Source organism: Athalia rosae, chromosome 1, assembly GCF_917208135.1.
Source record: "Athalia rosae chromosome 1, iyAthRosa1.1, whole genome shotgun sequence".
NCBI lineage: Eukaryota > Metazoa > Arthropoda > Insecta > Hymenoptera > Athaliidae > Athalia > Athalia rosae.
In genome coordinates, this window is record NC_064026.1 from 9,098,645 (window position 1) to 9,117,773 (window position 19,129).

Here is a 19,129-nt window from a genome sequence, read left to right on the forward strand (position 1 = left end):
AAGTTACACCTAGCAAAGTGATCTTTCTACACTCTTGTATGTACCCTCATGAATAATACATAGTAACAAATTCGTACGATTCTACAACACGCGGAAGTTGGTGTGCCGTTGAAAAACACAACCAGAATCGTGTATCAAATTGTTAATCATAGCTATGATAGAACTGAAACCGAAGCGGATTGAATGAGTGAGGAGTTGGCGACCCGATTTCGCATTGTCGAAGAATATTATTGACAAAAAACTCCGAACCGAAAAATGTTATTCGGAAATAATCGATGATCCCTTAACATAGAATGGGCACGACTTGAAATTACATTGACGTATTTCTTATGGATTTTAGTTTCCCTCGTAGAAAAATAATAATATACTTCACAGGTCAACTTCAAAGATATTATCCTGTGGTAGTAGATTGATTTGTTTTTTTTTTTAACTTTGAATCAGACGTATACTGTTCGCATGAGATGATTAGGGGCAACTGACGCACCCAACTCGCTTTGTAGCGATAGTTTCTCGTCGATAAGAACGTCGGAAAAAATGATTAAACTTAAATATGGGGTGCCAACTTTAAACACACATCTGGACGGAGCCCTGTTGTGTTCGTGCGCGTAAGTAGTACGATTTTTTTCTGGTATTTTTGTCTCAAAAAAGCAGTAGATGTGCGGCACGTTGCGCCAGTGATTGGATCAATGAAATTGCCACAGCTGTTCAGAGTCATCGAGGTTTAAAAAAGTATGGGAATGAAAATTGTCAATCTCTCGCATACGAGGAAGCGACAAAGCGCCGGGGTTCAAAATACCGAAACTCCGGTTCGAGTGCCCTTGCAATTTCAGGGTCACGTGCGCGCTCCGCGTGCATGCAAATAAACGAACTGTATAATTTAGCGATGAATACAAAACCGGCGTGTTGAATGACGCGTCAAGTTCTGCCTTCGAAGGAAATGATCCTGCTACGATAAGAACCGGAGAACACCGCGCCTGACACAGGTTTGGTTGGTTCGATTGTGGGACGGGGTAAATGTCGATGCGACGTCGGCGTCGGCGTCTGGACCTGGACTGAAATATCCCTCGGAATCATGACTCACGGTCTCGGCGTCCCTATATTTACCAGCGGTAATCGTGGTCGTGCTACCGGAATAGTTTTACTATCGTCTTGGGCGGGGGATCTCTCCTTTTTTTTTTCTCTCTCTCTCTCTCTTCTCCCCCTTCTCCTTGTATACTATAACGCGAGTATCTGAGGTATCTTCAATCTGTTTTCTCATCCGAAGCCAACGTCGTCACCTCCTGCTCAAGGCTTTCATTTACGGACAGTACGTCGCTTTGTCATTTCCCCGTTCTTTATATTCACTCAAAGCTATTCTCAGGGTTGAGACTCGTGGACGATGATCTATAGGCCGTTAATCTTAATAATGCGGCTAACTACCCCCTGCCTCAAAAAAGTTCCCGAGGTTAGATAGAGCGGCTAAGTGGAAAGTAAAAGACCAACGCCGAGAAGGCTATAATTAAGAATTGAAAGACTCTCAATTGAAGAGATTATGAGATAAGCTCTTTCGAAACTTTCAATGGTTAGATACGGACGATCTGACTGACGTTCAATTTATTTTTCCAACTATTACTGAACCCTTCGACAACCGATGACTGGACCAATCGTTTTATTCTCGGGTTGCCCCTGATACTGGCTAAATTTTGCCACGGATTCGACATACCTATGGTAACGGTATTTCGATTTTTTTGCTAAACGCAAAATTTTTCTAATGAAGTTCTAGGCGACCGAAAATATAATCTTGGAGGAAATTTTCTTGGCTAAAAATATTTTACACAATTTTCGACGCAGAAGTGCTAACTGGGACACTTCGAAAAACCACGAGTGAGTCAGCTATAAAAATATTGCTGCTGCTCCATCTACTGCAGAGAATCTACTACGACTTATGGAACGATAATTATGGAATGAAAAAAGAATTATACGTCATTTGAGGTAATTTCCATTATACAAATCGGCTTCTTGATGAATTCACCTTAGAGAGAATGTTGTATACTAAAAACTATACTATGTATGTATAACGTACTCAAAGTCTCGCCTGCACTGCATGACTCGCTGCAATTTTTTCATAGTCAATTTTATGGCCGTTCACGAGGCCTGCAAAGGTCTTCGCGATGCTCACCCGCGTCTTATTTTCTTAGGGTTTTGCGCGAAAATTCCGCCACCACATCTTCTTCGCCGTAGTTTGAGTTGTCATCGCGCAGGAGATGAAATCTTCGGTCGACGCCATGTGATGGATTAAAAACTCACAACGTTCGAAAAAGCTCAGGCGTCGCATTCTGTGATTGTAATTTGCCAATCACACGAACTTCGATTGCTTATCATTCTTCCTCCTTGCTGATTGGTTCCGATGTACGGAAACTTCTGCCTGATTCGAATCGATGATTCAGCCAGCATTTGAATCGACACCGTCAAACGTGCTCGCAAAGTAGAATGCGCACAGTCCTGATTTTTTCGATAAACTTTCCAGACAAAAATTCAGACCATAATTTTTTCATCCAAGATCGAAAAAAGAGGCGATCGAAAAAATCTTTGGATGCAGCGATACGTTTGGATTCAAATTGACCTGTGGACAGAAAGGATAGGAGAAAAGAATTCCACATCACGTACAGTGACCGAAAATTTATTCAACGCGATCATAGATCATCCGTATTGCAATTCAATTCTTTATTTCGAATACCGCGCTCATTCTGGACCCACACGGATGTTTTCGAACGATGAACTGTGGGGATTTCTCTTGACTCTGTATCATTCTCTTGATTCCTGAGGTTCCCTTGATTTATTTCTAACAAAAGTAGAGCGCTCAATATATCTGTGGTAGAGCGTGGTTATGGCCATGCATTTTGAATCCGAAATTTTAAGGCGTTCGAAAATTAATGAAATATTTCATGTAGCGATGGCTTGTTGGACCTGGTGGTGGATATTTGATTTGAAAGGAGGCGAGAACACGTGCGCAAGCGTGACACTTTACTAATCAATACGGTTCTTGCACAGCATTACCGAGAAATTTTTGCTATCAGCGAAGAATATCACGATGAATTCTGATTCGCACACTTGCATACCCGACACGGCAGGTGAGTGAAGATCGTAGTGGATAGTGAATACAAATTTTGAAAGCGTTATTCATAAATACGTTTTTTTTAAGTGAAGGAAAAAGCATGAGTGCATTTGAATAGCGGTGTTTGGGCCGCTTCAGTGAATGAAAGTTCAGTTCGATAAACTGAGTAGTTCAGAATCTCAAAATCATTCGAATAAACTAACCAACTTCAAGTTTTTTAAACCTACAGTCATTCAAATAATTGAAAATACAATTCATCAGTTATAGGTGAGCTCCCAGGAGATGAGGGCATAGACAACATCGCCGAGTCGGTCGACGAGCTACGAGCCAAATTGAGTAGGATGAAGAGTTTGATGGAGGCGCGTAAAGGGACGACTCTTGGTGACCTCAGTGCGCGAAAAAAAAAGGAAACTTCGGACATCATCGACGGGAACTTCCTCTCCTGGGTGTTCGGTTCCGCCCTCGTCGTAATCCTGAGCGTTAGTTTCTATGCGTTTTATAATCTTTATCACGCGGTGCTGAAAAAATTCCCCTCGCATCACACGGAGCTGTAGAGAATATTTGGAAAATTTTACATTACGTATTCTTATTTCGAAAGTCCTGGATCCTGCAGTGGATGAAAGTGAAAAAGAGTTTTCTCAGGAACTATATTGTACTCGGTTACTACTCAAAATCAGACGAAGAAGTTCGGTGAAATTTCTCTCCAATTTGGCACCTGCAGTGGTCAGAAGTCGAGTCCGAATGTGATGACTAGACAAAATCTAATTTAATTTGTTCTTTGTTCGTGATTCTATATTATCAGATTTTCAAGGCTATGATACGAATCTCGTATCTCATTATTTAGTACCTACTTCTGCAATAATTACAATGTCATAAAGTCTTCCCTGTTTAAGAGAAAAAAAAAAAAAAACTACGAAATCGCGATGCCAACTTTTACTCACAAAAAAGTTATCGATTTGCTCATTTGTGCGAAACAAACAGAAAAATAATAATGGAACAAACCTGTAAAGCAATCCGCGAGAGGCAAGTGTAACAACTGTAGATACACCAGATTTCAACAGGTGATTCATAATCACCTGCCTGTGCGTTGGACCACTTATCGGTGGTAGGAATAACACGAAATTTTGCCTGAATTGCAGGAATAAAATTAAGAAGAATACTTCCAACTTAAACAATATATCGCATTAGATCGCAAACCAAAATTATTATTACGCACTTCATACATAACAATAAGATTAATGCATTACGCTCACGAATGAAGTGGGGAGCCGGTCGAGCTTCAACATCTTCGAATATCGCGTAGTTCTATATAATTATTTAGTGTATGCAACATGTATATGTATATTTTAGGTATAACGTAGTTGACGCACATTTTACCTATATATACGAAGAGAAATTTTTTACCTCGTAATTAAATTATTCGGATGACATTCAGCAAAATTTGTTGGTAGTCTCGAACAGATTATTATATAGAAGAATGATTATAGTATAGTCGATTTATATTTAGCGGTTACTAATTGATCATTATTGTACCGACTATCGTTCTCATCGCGATGCTCATATTTGCTCACAATATTATTGTTGCAAGGCTGAAACTTGTGTAACATCGTTTACTTGAACTCAGGCAAAACTGTTTGCAGTTAATGCAAAACGTCGTACACATGGAGAAATGTTGATACTCGTGTGATTTCTTCCATGTTTCACTTCAGTTTTTTCGAAGCGATCGCAACTATTCGATGCCAAATTAAAATACCGCCAATTCATATAATACCTCGGTTGTGCCAAAGTGTATGTAATTGCCGTGTTTAAAAATTGTTACAATTATACCACCTATATCTACGTGTGCAAGTCACGTTAAACCAAACGAAAAAAGATCAAAGAAAGAATATGGTGTACTTTATTTATTCCCTGTGTCTATACAATTGCTGATTATTTCTCCTCTTGTATCGCAAACTGTACAGAAATATTTCACTACACTGATTTCGGCTGCACAATTTCATCAGTCTTACTTTTGTAGATGACATCGCCACCAAAAAGTCGTTGAATAGGACTGACCGTAAAATTACGGTAAAATTCAATTTTTCAGAGAACAGAGGAACCAAATCAATCGTCGTGCCAAATATGTATGTACGTACATTAGAGACAACGTCTGCAGTTTGCACCTTAAAATTAGCATCATGATTAATAGCATTAAAATTAAGCTCTAATGAAAGCTTTGCTCCGATTCATGTTGCGACAAAGCATAAAAATTTCTCGAAACGTTAATACCTATGTGAGAACCATAAATTACAGCTCTTCATTTATCTGAATTTTACTTTGCGTATGAGATGGACGCTATGTACGTACCTAACTAATTATTTTTCTAAACGCGCCTTACAAGTAACATGTCCCAGCGTTTACTACGTTCATTCACGGACCTTACAATTATAGACCGCCTTGTATCTCAAGCCCCGAATTTCCGCGTAAGCGAAAATTGAAAACGAATAACATGGGTCATTAAGAAAGTTCCTGCGCCGACTAATCAACGGTTTTAACGACGTGAAGCATTAGGGATACGATTAATTAATCGTAAGTATTACGATATGCAGAAATTAGACTTCGCACAATCCTTTCTACAGCTTATGTTAGACCGCCCAGTTGAAGTCGTCTTTGCTAGGAACTCTTTCTCTCCGGGAACAATGCTCAACAAAAAGTCCTTTCAAAGTGTAACTAAAACAAACAGATTCTGTCTGCAATTTTTTGGCATGCTGCCGCTGAATGGGCCACCGAGTCGCCTGAAAAATTTAGCGAGCTACTGTCTGACGGTGTACACACTTTTCTCCGTCACAAGCGTAATCTTTCCAGTATTTCATCTGATGCTGACCTCGGTAAATATTGGAAAAAAAATTCGCACAAAAACTAGGAATACCATAATATATAATACGTCTACTGAGGATATCGGATCTTCTTTTGCGACAGAACCTCGACCTGGAAGGTGTTTTAGACGCTCTTAACGTCACGGCAGGAGTATTTGGAGGAGAAATAAGGATGATTGTCATTGCCATGCATCGGAGGAGAATCCATCGTCTGATGTCGATCTGCGAGGCGTTATGGAACGACGCCGACAACGCTGCAGATTACAAAATTATTTCTGCCTGGGCTAAACGAGCGAAATCTTTGACCAACCTTCTATGCACATTTACGATCTTCGCCGTTGGTGTATTTGTAATTTTACCCATAATCAGGCAGCTATTACCCGGTTCCGATATTTCCACTAGAACTTGGCCGTATCAAATCAATATGGACGCCACGCAATCTCCGCGATATGAACTTTACTACGCTTTACAGACATGTTTTGTTTGCAACGCTCTTTGTAGTGTTATCGGATGCGACAGTACCGGACCTCTGTTAGCTATACATGCTTGTGGCCAACTGAAACTTATCCAAACCTGGCTGTTATCCATTTTCGAAAACGAAACGGACTCGTCGTTGGTCAATGGAAAGGATGAAATAATCGTGAAAGAAAAGTTGAAGAAATGCGTTCAGCGACATCAATTCGTCATGCAGTAGGTCTAACGAAAATTAATTTATCGTGCATGCTTGAGGTGGAGAAACGGTAATCTCCTTTTTCAGCTTCTGCGACGAAATAGAAGAGCTGGTCCGCTACGCTAATTTGACGCAGGTCTTGGCCGAGATGTACATGATGGCGATATCAGCGTCAAGGTTGTCGAGGGTACGATTGAAATGACGGCGATATGTCGTTGCTAAGAGTTGACAATTTTTAAAAATCGTTCAACCCTTGCAGATGCAGGGCGCAGGGATATTCAAACAGATTGGACCTCTGCTGATGGCCGCTAGTCAAATTTTTATTTCGTGTTTCGCTTCCGAGCAGCTTTCGTCCGAAGTCAGTACATGATAAAAGTCCACCATACATGTACCATTTGCTACAATGATTTCCAACATTTAGTTACGCGACAAGATAAATCAATCGATATGCTCAGAGAATAATTCAATATCTTCATTAATTGTAGAGCGTAATGGTAGCAGAAACGGCATACGCGATACCCTGGTACCGATGTTCTCCGCGAATCAGGAAAATGATATTGCTCATCATAAATCGATCACAGCGTCCTGTTCGACTTACCATTGGAAAATTTGGAGTCATGTCTTTGGCGACGTTTGGATCTGTAAGTTATTTGACCTTTGATTATTTTTCTGGGGAATTTTGAAGTCAGACTGGTTATTCCTTTCGAATTTATCTGATACAATTTTTTTTTTTTTAGATCGTCTCTACTGCCACATCGGTTTTCATGTTGTTGCGGAGCGTTGATTCTACCTAAATCAGATCAACCTATCGGAATTACCGCGTGCAGCCGATAAGCTTCTGTCGTCACTATAGGATGATTTCAATGCACATTGATATTGTAATAGTCTGTTCACACCCGAGTACAAAAATCTGGGATACCTACAATAGTTTCTGTAAGGAGAATTATTCTTGTTCGGTTGAAAATAATTTCAGTATAGTTCATAATCTACAATCATAGATATATTGGAGTAAAATGTTACGGTTTTCTCATCACCGTTTAGTGGCACAATTCACTCATTTCGCAAAGTTCAATCGGCCCACACGATAATACAATGGCATGCGGGGCTTTCCACGTCAGATGGGCCAGTTTTTAACCAGTTTTGAATATATTTTGAACCCGATGAAACTCTTTTGACGTCTTGAGAGGTCTCATAAATTATGCTGAGACTATACTAATAACCGCCTAGAGTCAAGATTTTCAATCTACGATTTATACAGAAAATCCATGACCACGAAATGACGTCTTCAAAATTTCAATGTTTCATCAAATTCCGATCATTCGTTCTCGAGATACAACGGGAAACGTGATGGCGGGTGACGTAGCCCGAGATTTTATATTTTAGCGGGCTGGGCCCGAGCGCTCTCTATCTCGTTCGTCTTTCTACCGCTTTGCGGCGTATCGCCTCACGTCTTGCGCTCCCACCACGCTGGCTTTCTCGCACCAAAATCCACATATAAAAATCATTGGGCAAATGCAGTCCGCGCGGAGTTTCGGTGCCAAGCTCCGGCTCACCCAATCATAGAGAAGTTCGCATCAGCCAATGGGACTTCCTATTTTCACGCGTGCCTTGGGCATCTTGACCTACGGCACGTGCCGGAATGTAAACATAATTTATGGCTTTTTAATAGGTGATGAGGTGTGAAATCACAGTCCTTGTTTATGTACTTGCTCCTATTGTTAGCAGGTGTCAGACGAGCTGTCATCACCTGATAAAAATCTTGTTCACACCTCATAAATCTCCCCTTTGATCCACCTGATCGGCGGCATCCTTTTGCGGTAGTTCTGCGAATTCTATGTAACCGATTAAGGAAGTAAATGTGTCGAGTTCAGTAGTTAAATAAGTCGGAGTATACTCGGGAAAATCAATTCTGTACCGTCTTGGCATACGAAAGCCCAGGCCTGTAGTTCAGAATCGAAGGCACCAAGTGTACACATAAAAAAATTTCGAAAAAATTTTTTTTTCGTACATTGTGCTATTGTATATTATGGGAGGGGGTGACAGACATAATTTGTTCATTTTTATTTATATTTGAATCATACCTTCGTACTGAAACAGGCAGTTCATTACCAATACATACGTGTTTTATCGCAACGAAAAAATTGAGATATCCTGATTCTGTCGAATTGAAACAATGTGGTAGAGTTTGTCGTATAGAATTCCGTGAGGAATTTGTATGGAGCGATAAATCTGCATGGGGGTAGGATCAATTATCGTTTACGGACTGAAGGAATCTTCAGTGAACGATTAGAGTAACGCCCGCTGCATGGTTTCTCACGAGCGGGAGCTTTAAACTTCAATTTACTTATTCATAGCATGTGCAGAACATCGAAGTTGGACATAGGTATCTAATATTACTGGAGGAAAGAGAAGAACTTTAGTTTCTACACACGGCCATGGAAATCAAACTGTTGGTTGCGTGATCACATTCATCGATCGACCCAGAAATATGTTATTTATCATTGAGTAAGCTCTCGATTTTCATTCCTACACCGTGAGTATCTAAAAATATCGGTGTTCAATAGCCATTACATCAGAGGAGAATGGTAATCATCGCCAGCGATTACGGACATGAAGGTGCCACATTGAAGATGTCGTGCATAATACGAGGCGTGAAACTTTTTCAGAGGCTACAATTCGGTCACAGACTTCGTGGTGAACCTTCTAATTTATTTTAAAGTTTATCTCTCGAAATGTTCAATCCTCCGTCTGGATTGAGCTCCCCAGAACTTTTCGAATATTACTACTATATAGTCAGAGTCATCACAAGAGTGTCGGGGGTGATTCCCCTAGACGAAAATACTCCGTATGGGAAATGGAAAAGCATATTTCTGTTCATATTTATAAATGTGGGATTATTTTTGATATTTGTACCGCATACTATAGCGTCGTTTACTCTGCCTACAACTCTCAATCAAGCCATCGATGTCGCAGATATAAATTTCATAGTTATAAATATATGGTCTAAATTGGCGGTATTGGCGTACCACAAAGAAACTCTGCTGAAGATTCAAGAGAACATAAAAAAGCTCTGGGGGGAAACCAGTTGTGCCGAAGAAATTGCAGAGCTTAAAAGCTTTGCGAATAAAGGAAAGATCACAACCATGTGTTATATAACTTTTTGCGTTCTTGTGACTGTGGGCTATACAACCTTGCCACTCTTGGGTTCGATCGATGGTTTCGAAAATGAGTCAAAACTCCCATTTCGAATCGGTAGAAGAATTGAGTCAAAGTTACATCTCACTATCTTATATCTAGCCCAAGTGATAGCGATGCTGGTAAACTGCATGGTCGTCGTTGGTGGGGATATGATAGTCCCTGTATTGCTATTTCACATCTGTGGACATTTCAAAGTCATGCAAATGAAAATTCTCAAGATTGACAGAGATTGCCCTAATTCCATCAAACTTCGAAACAACTATCGCGCCAGCGATACCAATACTCCTACCCCGAGCGACGCGTCCGCCCTGACGTACAATTCGTACGTGGAGTCCAGACTTGCCGAATGCATCGAACATCATCAGCTTCTTCTCAAGTCAGTGTGGCGTAGCCAGTTATCGTCTGTTATAATATTTTACACTTTTTCTTCTCTATCCGGATGCTTTTTCCTCAGTATCTGGGCGGACATGGAAAGAGCTTTCAACCTGATAGGTTTAATCCAGGCAATATCTGGCGTCTATAGCGTTTTCATATCAGGAGCTGGTTTATTGATAGTTGAGTATCATTGTGCTTGAAAATGGAACGGAAAACTCGCCATATCTGTACCGGTCATCCCTCGATTAATCGATAACATTAAATTATTTTCATTTACAGATAGAAGGGCAGAAATTAAAATACATCCCGCACTTGATCACCGCGTTTCTTCAGATGTTAGCCTTTTGTTTGCCTGCAGATAACTTGATGGAGGAAGTGAGTTTCCACTGAATATGTCAATAAGATTTAAAAGAAGCTACAATTATTTTTTCCGATGTAATGAACAATTTCATTTAAAGAGCTCGAAAGTATCTCACGCGGCGTTTAGTCTGCCATGGTACAATTGCTCGCTAAAAGTGCAGAACAACATTTTATACATGATGTCGAGAGCTCAAGATTGCTGTCGATACTCGGCAGGAAAATTCTTCGTCTTATCTTTGGTGGTGTATACCACGGTAAGATCTACCCTCTTGAGCATAAAAAATTGTAAAAGAAAAAGATATCTCCGCACAAAACTTGAGCAGCGACGATCGTAAAATCTGCTCTTTTACAGATAGTCTCAAACGGAGTTTCAGCCCTCACGGTCCTCTCTAAAGTCATTTGATCTCTGCGAATATCATATATGTGTAAAACTATGGTAGAATTAATTGAGAAAGTTGAAAATACTGTCGACCGAATGTGCACGGTCATAAAAAAGATTGAAATGTTATCTGGATCAGGGATTTCTCTTTGTAATATCATAATACGTTATCAATATAATCTAAATATCTATCCTGTGCATGCATCTATCCACAATGAGGCACAACGTACCACAAGATCAATATAAGTGATGCCGCTGAAATAAATGATACACCAGTAGTCGAGGTAAAGCTTACGACAATTATTTTGAACTACACGAGAAGGTTTGTAACTTTGTTTTTCATGTCTGTTATTTCACTATTTATGTGAACTTTATAGTATCATCAGTGAAGAGGATATTTTGATTTTCGACCTCAAAATCGAAAAATGACGGGTTACGTAGCCCGAGATTTTATATTTTAGCGGGCTGGACTCGAGCGCTCTCTATCTCGTTCGTCTTTCTACCGCTTCGCGGCGTATCGCCTCACGTCTTGCGCTCCCACCACGCTGGCTTTCTCGCACCAAAATCCACATATAAAAATCATTGGGCAAATGCAGTCCGCGCGGAGTTCGGTGCTAAGCTCCGGCTCACCCAATCAAAAAGAAGTTCGCATCAGCCAATGCGAACTTCCTATTTTCACGCGTGCCTTGGGCATCTTGACCTACGGCACGTGCCGGAATTCAAACATAATTTATGGCTTTTTAATAGGTGATGAGGTGTGAAATCACAGTCCTTGTTTATGTACTTGCTCCTATTGTTAGCAGGTGTCAGACGAGCTGTCATCACCTGATAAAAATCTTGTTCACACCTCATAAATCTCCCCTTTGATCCACCTGATCGGCGGCATCCTTTTGCGGTAGTTCTGCGAATTCTATGTAACCGATTAAGGAAGTAAATGTGTTAGAGTTCAGAAGCTAAATAAGTCGGAGTATAGTCGGGAAAATCAATTCTGTACCGTCTTGGCATACGAAAGCCCAGGCCTGTAGTTCAGAATCGAAGGCACCAAGTGTACACATAAAAAAAATTCGAAAATTTTTTTTTTTCGTACATTGTGCTATTGTATATTATGGGAGGGGGGGTGACAGACATAATTTGTTGATTTTTATTAACATTTGACATCGAATCTTGTCAGAAATTGTGGGATATTGTGGGGACGTTAATACCATCACATCCGAATTTTTCAATTTGGCAATGGTGAGAATGTTTGACTTGAATGTTAATCGTGACGATTAAAATATTATTATGCAACTTCCCTCTGCGGTATACCTATATGGTTGTACCCAGCCATCAACCCTATAAACAAGAAGTGGCTCATGTGCATAACACCACAGACGACCATTACGCGAAGAAGTAGGAAGTATTGTTTCGCAAACACGCGTGTGAATAACTGAATCGCAGTATATCACAAAAAAATAAAATTTCAGAAAGATGTGACCCAGGTCAGTTTCTCTAAATTACACCGATCGCAGGGAATTTCGCAGAGCTATAACAGTTGAGGATAAGTTTGCGTTGTTTCAAGTTAAACATAACGTACGTACGGATGTACACCGTAGATTGATACTACGTCCGTGAATCCAAACGCGTACCGTATAATTTTCTCTTCGATGAAAAGTTGTTTGAAATTTCACCGTACAAGTGGCGACGCAAGCGCAACTTGAATGCTGAAAAGCTTTCGGTCGTTTGATACCCTGATATGAATCTTCGAAGACACTAGTCGAAGTCGAACATCCGGAAATCGAATACTCAACACATCCGAACTTGTCCAAAATCTCCCTGTTTCAGAACGTCAGTCAACGTTCGCCTGAAACCTGGTCTCTCAGACGTCGCTCTTCGACAGTATCCATTCTTTCGTCGTTAGAAATCCGTAATTATGACTCGTGCGGAAGACCAGACATTCACTCGCCTGATTCGTACGAATGTATTTCTTCTGAAACTGTCTGGAATGATTCCACTGGACGGTGAAATTTTCTACAACTCGATCCTCAGTTCTTGTCTGACGATCGTGTCCTTCTCGATTCTGATGGTGCACACGTGTTCCTTCGTCTACGACGTCGTCATTCACGCAGCGTACATCGAAACCGTAGTCGAATCCTTCGCTCTGATCATCTCTTTCTTAGGTGGCCTGATCCGCAACGTGATATTATACCGCTCTCGCGGAAAGGTTCGAGCGATGATAGCGTCCTTCGAGAGTCTTTGGAAAATTCAGGACGTCGAAGAGCGCCGACTTATCGCGACGTACGTGAAGAACGCGAAAAATCTTACGTACTTTTTTCTATCGCAGTGCATAGTCACGATTATATTCTACGCGATTTCACCGCTCTTCGTGAAATCTGAAGACGTTGATGTCAACGCGACCAGGTTATTACCGTACGCGTTTTTCTTGGAGGTTCATCGGTCGCCTTACTACGAGATCACCTACTTTCTTCAGGTTTCCAGCATGCTTAACGTCGGATTTACCTGCGTCGGTGTCGACATGATTGCACCAATTTTCATCATGACCGCTTGCGGACATCTGAGAGTCATTCGGGGACGACTGGAAAGAATCGGACGGAGTACGACAGTTGGAAAAACCGCTACAACGCGGGAAGACATTCTTCGATATTTAGGAAATAATCCTCGAAGAAACGGAGGTGGGAGTGACCGTTTTTTAGAACCCGCACCGACGTCAGGGTTGAAGAATTGCCTGGATTATCACATGACGATACTCTCGTGAGTCTGAAACCTCGGCGGAATTAATTGTAACGCCAAACGTCATCGTGGATTTTTTTTTCTTTCAGAATTTGCGAGGAGATCGAACGATTGACGAACGTTATATTTCTCACGCAACTCGTGGGCAGTACGTATATTCTGTCGACCGTTGGATTCAAATTGTCCGGGGTAAGTGAAGCCTTCTGGCGAAATCGGAATGCTCGTAAATATTTCCCGATGCTTTCGGAACGGTAATTATTATTATTCAACGAGAGATTGAACGATCCCTCAGAATGACCAGGACAAATACAAATACTCAACGCAGATCATCATCGGACTCGTTCAACTTTTTATTTGTAACTGGCCGTCGGATACCCTGTCGTTGGAGGTATGTTTTTTCCTTGTCATCGTCTTTTGAAATTTGAAAATTACAAATCGTGATCTTGAAAGAGCGAAGCGATCGCGAGAGCCGTCTACTCCCTGCCATGGTACCAGTGGTCGAACGGTATGAAACGATCTGTTAACATCACAATCATGCGAGCTCAAAAACCAGTTCGACTGACAGCTGGAAAATTCATATATCTCTCACTGGAGACTTTCGCATCGGTTCGTAAAATTTTTCGTCAATTATCACGTTCATCTTATGCTCTATACGATACTAATTGCACGTCGAATGATTACTCATCGTCAGATGCATGTGCTGGAATTGATGGAACTGTTCGTTGTCACTACTTTCAGATGACGTCAACAGCTGTTTCGTTCTTCACCATGCTGAGGTCTTTGTATTGAAGAGGTACCGAGCAAAGTGCTCTTGCAAATTTCAATGGGGAGTTCAAATAACCTGTAAATGAATGTAGATGATCCGATTTTGTTTTTTAATTATTAGAATTAAAATCACGAGCATTATAGCCATTGGATGTTCAAAAAAACCGATACGGTGTTATCGGCACAAAACTTGTAGTTCTTCACGTGGACATATAACGTTCTCAACCGTTGGTGCAACTGGATAAAAAATCGGTCGTGACCGATGGAAATGGAGCGCGAAATACAGCACTGGATTTATCGAGTAGGAAAGAACACCAGTCGAGAGAGGAGGTAAAAAAATTGAAGCAGGCGGAAAACGATAATCGATGATGCACCTTGAACAATCAAGTTCGATGAAATCTATACCACATAATACGACCCAAACGAATTAGTAATTCTCCATAACGATTCAGGATTGGTTCATTACACGAACCCGTAGACATGAACTTGAGTTGAACTTTAGTTTGAAACCTCTCGTGTGAAAAGTTTAACGCTACCAAACAACTTGATGTAACTCAATTACTGCATATTGCAAAAGTAAAAGTTGAATTTACTATACTATCTCAACGGTCATGATACGACAGTCACCACTTTTGTCACGACAGTTTCGATTGAACAAATGACTTTTTCGCAGATATACCACTTCTTCAGAAACTTACCCGGGGCGTCCGTTTGCCTCACGTAATTCTGCTATTATCGAAACTTTTTGTGTACTTACACGACTCTTATGTTTCACCCGTGTAATTTTTCCTGTAAAAAAATTGTTTAGGGGGTATAACAGCGAATTGACACTGATAAACCCGCCTATATAACTCATGGATGTGAAAGCGTAGCCACGATTTGCGAAATTCAGTTGATTTCTGCAGTTCTTTGGAGCAACTTAATTTTCGAGAACGTGGATATAATATACAAACGTCGTGGTGGTGCTGAGGTCAACTTTCGTATGGCTCACTTGCGGCCCCTTGCTAGAATCATGCATATGAAAAAATCTTTCTGGGAACATTTTTGGTTGGCAAAATTATGCCTCCAAATAGTAGGAATCGTTAATTTGAACGGACCACAGACTAAATGGAAGATTGTACTCTCGAAGTTTCTAATGGTTGGTCCGATAATTTGCGTTAATTCGGTTTTGTACGAACAACTACATCTGTTGATTTATCAGGTGGGCTTAAAACTTGAAACATACGTCAACAGTAGTTGCTCATTGATCAGAGGATTATTTAGCTCATGAAAAATATGAGTAAATATATTGTGTTATCGCCTTTTTCAAAGAAACCCACGAACGATGAGCTGGTGAAGATCACAATACTCTTGATACCCATTTTTGTGATACAATGCAGAGCAGTGATGGTAATCTTCAACAGCATTCGACTCAAGCGATTAATTACGATATGCGAAGATCTGTGGAACAATTCAACCCCCCAGGAATATACTGTAATTTTCCGATGGGGGAATCGCAATAATATCATTATCAAGGTTTCCATCACGTGTTCGGTAATACTCAGCCTGTCATATCTGATGAATGCGATAATACATAAATTCATCGCGCCTTCGAACGGAGCAGGAAGATATTCTCTATTGTCAGCGAAGAAAATTTTCACTCCGAGTCCCTGGTTTGAAATTTATGTCACCATTCAGGTAATATTAACTTTCTATTCGAATTTTGCTCTTGCGTCCTACGACATGATGGGTCCTTTCATGACTCTGAACATGTGCGGGCAACTGGATCTTATGACAAAATGGCTTGTGGATATTTCGAAGAACCTGTCAGACGCGTCGAATCTGAAGTTCAAAGGAGTTGAGAAAATGTCACTGGCAAAAGTCATCCGCAAACACCAGGACGTTTTAGAGTACGTATGACGGTGTGACGAAGGGTCGCATAAACTTCTTCGCCGTTCTACAGATTGCATTATCGCCGACGTTAATATTTTTTGTACAGATTGTGCGCAAAAATCGAGGAAGTGTCTCAATATTCCATTCTGATCAAAGTGGTGGACCTCTTGTACGTGATAGCTCTCACAGCGTCCAGAATTATGGCCGTAATAATAATTAAATTCATTATTCCCAGACCAAAATTATCCTGTTAATTAATCGAATAATTAATAGCACAACGTGGTTCTAGAGTTCTGCACAATTGGGTGCCACGATTTGGTACGCGGTAGCAGTTCTGTACTCATCATGTGGCCTTTTCTACGTTTGTTGGCCAGCGGAGATGCTTTCTAATTCTGTAAGTCCAGTTAACGACTTCCTCGTTGTGAATTTATTATACCATCGTACTGTTAATTAGTAATTCTTTATCAGTGGGACAAAGTGGCGAAAGCGGTGTACGAGATTCCGTGGTACAAACTTTCAAAATCTGACAAGAAGACAGTGATAATCATGTTGGCACAAAGTCAAAATCCCGTGATTCTTACGGCCGGAAAATTTGTTGATTTGTCACTGAAAACATTTTACGCTGTGAGTTATATGGATATTTTATTGATGAAGAATCACCATGTTTTTCGAATTTTTTATCTGCAGGTGATGTCCAACTCCGTGTCGATCTATTTGGTTCTGAGAAATTTGTAGAGGCAATATTCGACGTTCTATTCAGTTATCGTGAATATTAGATCACAAAATAATTACTGAAGGCTTTGAGAATAATTGCAATTTTTCGTCACAAGAAAAAAAATGCAATTCGCACTTGCACTAATAGTCTGAATAAAACTTTGGACGAAAGTACGTTATTCAATGATTTTACAAACGGAGATTGGTGCAATTTCCAGTATTACCGGAACGTACAGATTTCATACAATAATAAGTTAGATAGAATCCCGTCGGTGACTTCAATGCTTCTCCATATCCAGTAGGACGGGTCGCTTCGATTTTCAGGCTATGCTGCGCCGGTATTGACGACAACTGTAACGTTATTGGTGAAAGACTAGCATTTTTTCTCAGCTTTTTTCCCCGAAGGCAGAAAAAATCAGACGCGTTGAACATTACAGAAATATTAAATTTCGATATCGAACATTTATTACTATAAAAACCTCCTTGTGATACGTCCATGATTTTGCGATCTTTATACAACCGCATTACATGTATGCTGATGGAAAAGTGAAGTCAGAAAAGTACCAATCAATGTTCTTCTGGAGATTTCAACGCCATGTCCAGATAATCCGCCAATGTGAAGACAAAAAATGACCATAGCTTCGAGAGCTGTAGGGAAAAATATCCGCTTTTCCATCGGTCGCTCTGATGCCCCGAGTGATTTGGAAAAAATTCGTGCAACGATAATTCGAATAACGACGGATGGTAAATTTCGAACTGATTTTTTCTGGTCTTTTCAAATTAGAATCATAATTTCTTGAACCCAATGCCATACTTATCATGGGCACAACGTGATTGAAAAATACTACATGTTGTTAATAGCAAGAAAGAAATGATTTTACAAACTTATAAACAATTTTCCAACCGTTGGTACAGCTGGAAAGAAGAAGCCCATAGGGAAACTGTGAAACAGGGAGTAATCGACGAAGGGTGCGGCTCCTATATTGAACGTCGAAATTGTTGGTAAGACGCAACGAATCCTGGAAATATCCTAAAGCCAGAATATCGCGTTCTACAATCATTAAAAAAAATAAAGGCGAAGGAAGACATTCGTGGGACAGAACACAACCGGAAGTTGAAGACGATAAACTTTGATTTCCAAAATTTCCCAATTTTTAAACTATAATTCTCCAACAACGAACACTATAACCCGGAAAAGAATGAGGGTCGAATAAAGTTTCACGTCACTTTGATTCTACAGTCGGCGGTGTGAAGTAGGTAGGGGTTGGAAAACGAAGGTCCAGATGAATTGGCCTGGAAAAAGTCACCAAGAATTATTGGGGGAAGAGAGGTTTTCAGTGTAGCTTTTGGCTTAGGTCGGGCATCGATCATCCTTTCGGCGCCCCTTGGCAGACGGATTCGTAGATCCGCTCGCGGAGGATTGTTGGTCACCCTTTTTCTCGAACTACGACTGAATATTACATACGACGTTTCCGTTGATTCATCTGCGCGTTAAAGCGCAGATAGCGAGGGGTTGATGACGATTTGAACCGCGCGGGATCCCGCGGACCGAACGGCATCCACCCCATTGTTTCGCACAATTTTTCTCAGAAGATTTTTCATCGCAATTCGACGGGACGCGATCCCCATCGACGGTCCGGCGAGTCCGTCTGCGAATATGAAAGAAACGATCAACGATTAGCCGGAGTTTCAAAAGCCACGTCTCGGTCCGCAAGAAGTTGCTTCGTTCACTCGTTACTGCAGCGGCAGTGCTCGGAGATAACTACGGACGTTTCGATTGGCCTAGCTATCGACAGTCACGTCTTGTACACAGTGGTAAGTATGCAGCAACACACCCTCTTTGTGTACATTACATTCCGTGTCAATTCGAGGAACGCGCATATGTCCGGCATATCACGCATTCGACGACCATTGTCCGAAATATTTCATGTACCCACTCCGGTTAGCGGTGATTTGGTCAACCGGAACGAAGGTATGTGGAACTACGTTGGACGGAGGAATTTTTTTCTCAATTGCATAAATTACACATGCTAGAAGTATATGTGCACTACATCGCCCATGTGCCGAGCGGAACGTACAGTTTCAGAAGACGGATGCATACAAAGAGGTAGTAGGAGCGG

At 40.9% G+C, this 19,129-nt stretch overlaps 4 protein-coding genes across 5 annotated transcripts; all 4 read left to right on the forward strand.

Annotated features, from left to right (window-relative positions):
* Positions 1 to 2,956: 2,956 nt before the first annotated feature.
* Positions 2,957 to 4,980, forward strand: LOC105686043. The gene is made up of 2 exons (XM_012400597.3): positions 2,957 to 3,110; positions 3,356 to 4,980. Exons 1-2 carry the CDS (start codon positions 3,071 to 3,073, stop codon positions 3,646 to 3,648), a joined length of 333 nt encoding a protein of 110 aa, XP_012256020.1. The 5' UTR covers positions 2,957 to 3,070; the 3' UTR covers positions 3,649 to 4,980.
* A 387-nt stretch (positions 4,981 to 5,367) lies between these two features.
* On the forward strand, positions 5,368 to 8,091 carry LOC110117000 (odorant receptor 22c-like). Its single transcript, XM_048660023.1, has 5 exons — positions 5,368 to 6,639; positions 6,707 to 6,806; positions 6,879 to 6,977; positions 7,105 to 7,260; positions 7,357 to 8,091. Exons 1-5 carry the CDS (start codon positions 6,122 to 6,124, stop codon positions 7,411 to 7,413), a joined length of 930 nt encoding a protein of 309 aa, XP_048515980.1. The 5' UTR covers positions 5,368 to 6,121; the 3' UTR covers positions 7,414 to 8,091.
* Positions 8,092 to 9,221: 1,130 nt separating this feature from the next.
* On the forward strand, positions 9,222 to 11,122 carry LOC110116997. Of its 2 annotated transcripts, XM_048660021.1 has the most exons (5): positions 9,224 to 10,193; positions 10,272 to 10,371; positions 10,472 to 10,567; positions 10,651 to 10,806; positions 10,905 to 11,122. In XM_048660021.1, exons 1-5 carry the CDS (start codon positions 9,352 to 9,354, stop codon positions 10,953 to 10,955), a joined length of 1,245 nt encoding a protein of 414 aa, XP_048515978.1. In that variant the 5' UTR covers positions 9,224 to 9,351; the 3' UTR covers positions 10,956 to 11,122. The 2 variants fall into 2 exon arrangements, with proteins under 2 accessions (XP_020708012.2, XP_048515978.1); XM_020852353.2 differs by having other exon boundaries at positions 9,222 to 10,371.
* Positions 11,123 to 11,297: 175 nt separating this feature from the next.
* Positions 11,298 to 17,030, forward strand: LOC105685947. Its single transcript, XM_048648991.1, has 12 exons — positions 11,298 to 13,679; positions 13,748 to 13,847; positions 13,951 to 14,046; positions 14,109 to 14,264; positions 14,397 to 14,440; positions 15,097 to 15,172; positions 15,244 to 15,624; positions 15,735 to 16,312; positions 16,402 to 16,501; positions 16,585 to 16,689; positions 16,764 to 16,919; positions 16,983 to 17,030. Exons 1-12 carry the CDS (start codon positions 12,841 to 12,843, stop codon positions 17,028 to 17,030), a joined length of 2,679 nt encoding a protein of 892 aa, XP_048504948.1. The 5' UTR covers positions 11,298 to 12,840.
* Positions 17,031 to 19,129: the final 2,099 nt, after the last annotated feature.